Source organism: Vigna umbellata, chromosome 1 (genome assembly GCF_029865625.1).
Source record: "Vigna umbellata cultivar VRB3 chromosome 1, Vumbellata_1.0, whole genome shotgun sequence".
Lineage (NCBI taxonomy): Eukaryota > Viridiplantae > Streptophyta > Magnoliopsida > Fabales > Fabaceae > Vigna > Vigna umbellata.
Window position 1 is genome coordinate 39,184,258 of NC_142165.1, and position 7,770 is coordinate 39,192,027.

At 34.2% G+C, this 7,770-nt stretch overlaps 1 protein-coding gene across 2 annotated transcripts; it reads left to right on the plus strand.

Annotated features, from left to right (window-relative positions):
* Positions 1–4,347: 4,347 nt before the first annotated feature.
* Positions 4,348–7,405, plus strand: LOC124819471 (WUSCHEL-related homeobox 1-like). Of its 2 annotated transcripts, none has more exons than XM_088110356.1 (4): positions 4,348–5,031; positions 5,169–5,480; positions 5,726–5,802; positions 6,438–7,405. In XM_088110356.1, exons 1-4 carry the CDS (start codon positions 4,845–4,847, stop codon positions 6,939–6,941), a joined length of 1,080 nt encoding a protein of 359 aa, XP_087966482.1. In that variant the 5' UTR covers positions 4,348–4,844; the 3' UTR covers positions 6,942–7,405. The 2 variants fall into 2 exon arrangements, with proteins under 2 accessions (XP_087966482.1, XP_047146949.1); XM_047290993.2 differs by having other exon boundaries at positions 4,349–5,031; positions 5,163–5,480.
* Positions 7,406–7,770: the final 365 nt, after the last annotated feature.

A 7,770-nucleotide genomic window follows, 5' to 3' on the forward strand; every position in this document is an offset into this window, starting at 1 on the left:
ATTCATCGATACCGTAGCCATCATTAACCATTCTATATTCCATGCAGTATTATGTGGGCTGGCCCAATAATTCCCGCGTTAATATAAGAAAAAGAAAAGGCCATTTCTTCCCACACCTCCACCATTGTGAGAAATGCCAAAAAGTGTAGTAAATGTCAGAAGTATTCCTAATATATTATGAATTACATAATTTAAAAAGAAAACGGGGCGAGGTAGGAAAAGATAAGGACAAAAAAGAATTTAAAAAAAAAATCCAAATGGAAATTAAGTCATTATCAGACTTTAGTTTTTTTTTTATCACAGATTATGCATTCTAGAAAGTACATTTAAAAATATATATTTTTTGTAAAAATTATATAATCTATAATGTATTTTTATTTTGTATTTTTTATTGTACATTTTGAATACATTTTTTGTATTGTGGATTATACATTCTTAAATATAATTTACAATAAAAATTCTTATTTTGGAATGCACATAATACAAATTTATAATTTGGATTGTACATTTTAAAACATATTTGGATTTTTCAATTCGGAATTGAAATTGAAAATCTTAAACGAGAGAGTAAATTTTAAGTGTTTAAGTTTGTGAGAGTCATATTGAAATTATAGAGACCTAAAACAGCATAGGTGTTTCTATAGGTATTTCTAAATATTGAGTAGTGATTTGACATAAATTTAATTGTTTATTTATAAGAAATAGTTATAATCAATATATGAGTATTATGATTTGGTTGAAAAATCGAAGTCATAGCAGTATATGGTTTCGATTGCTAGCTATCATAAATATTTTTTTAGATAAAATATTTAAATAAAAAGAGTGATAATTTTAAAATTTACATTAACTTTTTTTGTTTCGGATCTAGATTATATATGACATCGATTATTTGGTAACCAAGGTTATATCCCTTCTCAAATTATTAAATAAAAAGATTAACAATTTTAAAGTTCTCTTCAACTTTTTTTCTTTAGATTTGGCATGAGTTTTTTTGGCAACCAAGGCTATATAACATTTTTCATATAAAATATTTAAATAAAGTAGGACTTATTTGGTACACATTTTTGTCTTGATTCTATAATAATCGAAGCCATATATATAATATTTCAATTATTTAAAAATCAAAGTTAAATATCCTCTTTTAGATAAAATAATTAAAATAACATTGAAATTTTTTTAAAAATTTCGCGTACTTTTCATCCTTAGATATCGAATAATGAAAACAAAAAGAGATATATGATTTCACTTCAAATACAAACAAGACTTATAAATTCGCCAAATTTTCAAAATTGTCACAATATTTTTATATATTTCATTTTCTTCAAAATAAAAACATATAATATAAATTTAAAAGCCAAATCTACAATAGTGACTAGAATCTTTTAATACTTGAAACTATAGAAAGCAAGTCTATTCATATTTTCATTCTTCCTTCCATTAATAAAACTAATACATCAAGAGACAAAATATTAAAAAAAAATACTAATTGTGAAAACAAATAACACGATAAAGATAGTAATAATTGTAAAATTTAATAACAAAAGTCGTGAGGATGTAAAATGTAGTTTTGTAATCAAATCTTGCACACCTTATGAATAACATAAAAGACATTTCTTTTTTACAAATTATACATTATTAAATACCATTAACATCAAATTTAAAGTCATTTATGCAATTTTAATACAAAAAAGATTCTTTTATTAATTTAATATAACACATGCCCTCTTAGTATTTAAAATACCAGAGTAATCAGTAATAACTTTGTACTATTTTAAGCTATGTTGACCTCCAAGTTAAATGAGAGTTTAAAAGTTAGTTAGAAACTTATGGTTAAAAGTTAAAAGTTAAAAAGTTAATCATGTGACTGCATAAAGAAAAATTACGCATATAATTCTTATGAGGGAAAAGCTATAACTGTTCACTCTGAACTGTTGTCGTTGCAGTGTGATTACTTTTCATCATGTTTTGTCGTAGAGATTGAGAGTTTTACTATACTCTTGGGAAATACAGAAATTCTCGAGTTAGAACAAGACCAATGTCACCTGAATTTTTGTGAAAACAATGAATGCCAACGCGTGCACATGTAGACAACATGTACTAACAAATTTCATTTTTTTCTTCTTATATATATTTTTTAAAATAACAATCACAATAAAAAGAACATAAAATCCGATTACTATAAAAATATTCAATTTTTTTCTTTATTATCTTACTTCTAAAAACCTGTTAAAATGCAAATATTAATCAATACCTTGTAAACTCAAAAAAGAAAAATGATTTAATGAACTACTGTAGCAATGAAACATAACCAAGTGTATTAATCAATTACAGTATATAATATAGTTTCAGTTTATTTATTCAGTTCCAATACAGTCGTATTAAATATTTAAAGTGTTTTTCTTGAATGACAGTAAGTATTATAAAAAAGGGACACAAACTCTGAGAAACTAAAGACACCACCTTAATGTGGTTTAGCTTTTGAAACCTGCCTAATTACAGAATGTCATTTCTTGCTAAAGCTATGTCTACGACCTAAAAAAAGGAACTTGTTTTGTCTTTAAACTTTTCGTGACTGAAACCTTTTATTTATACACTCATATATTTTAAATTAATCTTATAATTAGGATAAATATTTAAAATAATTATTTAAGAAAATTACATTAAATAAAAAGTAGATTTTAAGCTTAATTTAATTTAAAAAATATTTATAAAGTAAAATTTATACTTACATATTTTATATTGACTTTCTCTCTAGTAGATTGACTGACGTGATATTCCAACACATATACATAATAGTTATATATTTGTTTGAAATCTTAAACAGGGAAAAAAATAGTGGCGAAGTGAAGGAAGAATTAATCATGCACATGTTGGAAAGCAGACATGCAAGAGTAGGTGCAGGTATTAGCTAGCATATGTGAATGATTCAGATTCACGGGTAAGGCGTAATGTAGAAGAGAGAACGGAGAGAAAGAAAAGAGGAAGATTACATTGAATATGACTTGACAAGTTGGGTTGATTGATGGTATGTTAGTTATGGGGTTTGTTTTATTATTGTTTAAACATGCAAAAAGACGAAGAGGCATTGGAGAAGAAAACATTCCCATACACAATGTAATAGAGAGCATTGACTAAATGGAAATGCAGGTGAAGGGTCTTAATAGAGAACAGTTTAGGGGGCCACCCTAGGGAGAAGTAGCAATGGAAATGTATTGAGTAGGTGAGTGTGGTGGTGGTGCTGCTTCTTTTGTTTTGTTTGGTTTGGTTTTCCATAGCCAGCCAGAAATGACAACTGATTAGGGCTTTTATTGGCAGTGGCAGAAGTAGGGGAAATGCACAACATTACAGAATGACAGTGGAGAGTGGATATGGGATATGCATTGTGCTGTAGTTTGCATGGTACTCTCATTACATATTTTGCATGCACATCTCATAAATAACAGACATACAAATAGTAGGGATTCAGAATTTGCAGGGTGTAGGCCCTCCACCCAACGAAAAGCTAGAAATAATTAATCAATTATAGCTTTCAAATTCCATATATCAGCTGTGACAGAATACTTCCTCTCCCAAGCTCGAGAATTGAGTCATTCCTTCATAATGACCGAGGGATTATACCTAAGAGGCAAAAGGAGAGAGAAGCAATCTACACATTTCCCTCCAATTAATACATCTGGACCATGCAAAAAGATTCCAAATGGGTAACATAACATATCATAACATAACATAACATGCAGTAATTTTCCTTGCTCAAAGATTTTAACTTTTAGCTACCTAGCCACCCTACTTCAACAAAACAACATCTCAGCTCTCTCACCCTTTAAAAATAACTGTTGGGAAAGGAAAATATACACAGAATAGTGATAGATATATACAAACACACTACTATGCATACATAATGTGGTGAGATGAAATTGAAGAGAGATAGATATATATATATATAGAGAGAGAGAGAGAATTGAAGTCCGTACAGTGGATGGTGCAGCAGAGAGAGAGTGTGGTGTGCATGGACAGCATATTAGACAAAGAAAAGGTTAAGGAGTAGCAGAGAGGGAGAGAGGGGCAGTTCGGATTGAGAATTAGTGTGAAAGGCACGAGACGTGAAGGGAACAATAAATGAGAGGGGGAAAAGAGAAGGGGTGATGAGGCTCATGATAACCCTCATGATCGTCACGTCGTTTTTCATTCGCTACTCCCAAAAATCTCCCAGAATTCCACGCTTCCTCACTGACTCCCTTCTTTGCTTTTCTTTTTTGCCTTTGTCCTCTCTCCCTCTTTCTCTCTCTAAATACCCTAGTCAACCTCATGTCCCCCTCACTTTGTCCCATATTAAACCAACAACACCATCCTTTCTCGTTCTCTCTCATTCTCTCCCCCATATGCTAGCTAGAGAGAGAGTGATCAATCCCCATCTCTGAATCCTCTCAGACACAAAATACTTCACTCACTTCTCTACTTTCAGCTTCAACTTCAACTAACTATACTCACTTTCAACAATGGCCAAACCCTTCACCTCTTTCTTCCCATCAACCCATGCCATATATAAGCCTTCTCTACTTTTCATTTAAACCACCTACCTCTTACCATTTTCTGGGCCACCTTCACATCACTCACTGCCTTCCATCCTCCACACCCCTTTTTAGATTCTCCACTTTAACTCCCCCACTCCTCCATTTCAATTTCCATCACCCACAACACAACCCCCCCTCTAACTATTATTGCACTTCATTGATTTTAGATCCCATATATAGGTACGCTACCTTCCTTCACCTATTTATAACCCCTTTCCACCACCCCAACACTTCCTCAAACCCTAACTTTTCGTTTTTATTAACTCAACACCAATGTGGATGGTTGGTTACAACGAAGCTGCCGACTTCACCATGGCTGATTATGCACTCAATGGAAGAAAACTCAGGCCTCTCATGCCAAGGCCCGTGTCTTCTCCTAACAACACTCCCAACGCCAACTCTCCATGCTTGACCCGTATTCATCATGGCAACGATTTCTTCTCACAATATCATAATCTGGGTATGCTCCTTTCTTTGAGTTCCCCCACCCACCAGCCCACCACCCTTTTTCTTTACCCTTTCTCTTTCTCTGGTTGTGTTTGCATGCGAGATATGGTGTGTGTATAAAGAGTTCTTTTTTATTATTATTAGCATCAGTCGCAGATCAGGGCAAGAGAGAGTTCAACCCTCCACCCGTAGTGGTGAGTTCGAGGTGGAATCCGACCCCGGAGCAGCTGAGGGCATTGGAGGAATTGTACAGAAGAGGGACAAGAACACCGTCTGCGGAGCAAATCCAACAAATCACGGCACAGCTTCGAAGGTTTGGAAAAATTGAGGGGAAGAATGTTTTCTATTGGTTTCAGAATCACAAAGCGAGGGAAAGACAGAAACGCCGCCGTCAAATGGAGTCAGCGGCTGAGGGTCATCACACCCGTGACTTTGATGGTACTCTTGAAAAGAAAGACTTAGGTAAAAACCGCACGACATAATTACCACCATACTTGTTTCTTTGCATGAAAGTGACAACTAATGAGAGGCTCTCATGTCTTGATTTGCAATGCATGACCGATGGCTTCTTTTGTTTCTTTTTCATTTTCTCCAATTGAGTTTTGTTTGTTCTTACATGCCTTGCTTATCTTTTCTTTTTTTTCTCATCAGGATTGTTGCTTGAGATGTAAAGTTATATTCTTTTTTGTTTTTCTTTTTGTCTACAGGCGCAAGTAGGACAGTGTTTGAAGTTGAACAGACCAAGAACTGGGCACCCTCTACAAACTGCAGTACGCTTGCAAAGGTCTATTATTCTATATCCTCCTTTGTCTTGGTCCTGGTTGATGAAGTAATTAAACCTTTTTTTTCTTTCTGAACTTGGGATTTTCACTACTTCATCACCCAAAAGTGTTATGGTATGATAAGGGTCCATTAAGCAGTGTTTTAATTAATTATTGGCACATGATTACTGGAGAATGAAGTTGATGTTGGAAACGTTATAGAAAGATATGCACTAGCTGGCTAGCTTTAGCTAGGGAAAGGACCCTAACAAAAGCTTTGTTTGTTGGGAAATGAAAAGGTCCTAAAAGCTGCATTCCTTCCTTTCTGTCGGGGCTGCTGTTATGAAACTTAGCTGGGCTTTTGGGGCTTGTGCTTATTCATGTCATTCAGGCCAGTAGCTTTTGGACACTCCATACAATATTCTATGGAATTGAGCACCCGTATTGATGGTGGAAAAGACAACTCTCACCCTACTTTAATTTGACTTCTCATAGACCATGCAACTTTATTTGAAAATACTACCAACTAGGAGTGCATGCCCATTTGAAATCTGTGCTGTCCAATAACTTTTTCACCTTTGCTCTTTGGCTTTTTACCACACATGTTTAGGTTTTCACTAGTTTGTTTTCATTGCATGCCTACATTTAAAATCTTCAGGAATCTGTTTCAATACAAAGAGCAGCAAAAGCAGCGGTTGCAGATTGTAGAACAGATGGATGGCTCCAATTCGATGAAGGAGAGTTACAGCACACAAGAAACTTAATGGAGAGGAATGCCACGTGGCATATGATGCAGCTATCTTGTCCTTCCCCTCCTACAGTTTCACCCCACTTCATAAACGCACCTCCCACCATATCTACTGCTAGCATGTCCACCACACCCTCAGTTACACCAAGAATAATGGACCCAAAGCTCATTAAGACTCATGATCTCAGCTTCTTTATTTCACCTAACAGAGAAAATGGTGTTATCCATTTAAGCAGTATCAACACCTACACCCCAGATGATAACTCTGTGGAGTCTCAAACCCTTCAACTTTTCCCGGTCAGGAATGGGGATGAAAGCAGTGATAACATTAACCACCAAAAGGAGACAGATGTATCAGTCTCAGCAATGAATGCTCCAAGCCAGTTTTTTGAGTTCCTTCCATTGAAGAACTGAACTGATATTAGAAAACAAAAACTTGCCGTGTATGTAAAATCATGGGGCTGCGTTTAAACATTGTATTTTGTTAGAAAATAGTACTACTTTTATTGTTATGGATGTTATGTATCAAGGAATTGGTGCTGTAATAGGACGGTAGTTTGAGTGAGGTATTTTGCCTTAAAATGCATTTGGACTATGTTGATTGAATCAAAAAAGTAGTTAAGTCCAAGAGTTCATTGTTTAGGGACCTTATTCGAGTAACTTGATATGTATGTACACATGGTTGCTTCTGGTATCTGATATGTGTGGCGAGAGAAACAGGAAAGATGGTGGGGAAGGGAAGTAAATAAAGAATGTATAAGGAATTTGATGTGAGGGTTTGATTGAAGGCATAGTATCTGAAATGGGAATGAGATGTGACAGACTAGGATGTTGAAGTAACTATGAGCATGGGTTGGAGAATTACTTTTGTTCTTTTGTTGCATTCTTAAAACAATACAGTACATTACCATCAATGTTCTGACCGGATGAATTCTGTAGTCCAATTTATTACAATAAAGAAATCACATCAATGCACCGATAGGAAACACAGCCTGTGCATTTAAGGTAAAGTTAGTGAATTCAATCCAAACAGGTTTAAACTATTTTCCTAGCTAATTAAATAATCCTGATGCTATAGTCAGAGTAGAATTTGAGTTTTACGAAGAGAATATCCACCCATCATCCTCCAACAACCAACACACTATATTAAATACAAGAAATACATAAATATACAGTCTTTGTTTGTCTGATTTGATTGAATTGATTTGTCCAAACATCTCCTAAGAATACCCATCTAAACCAG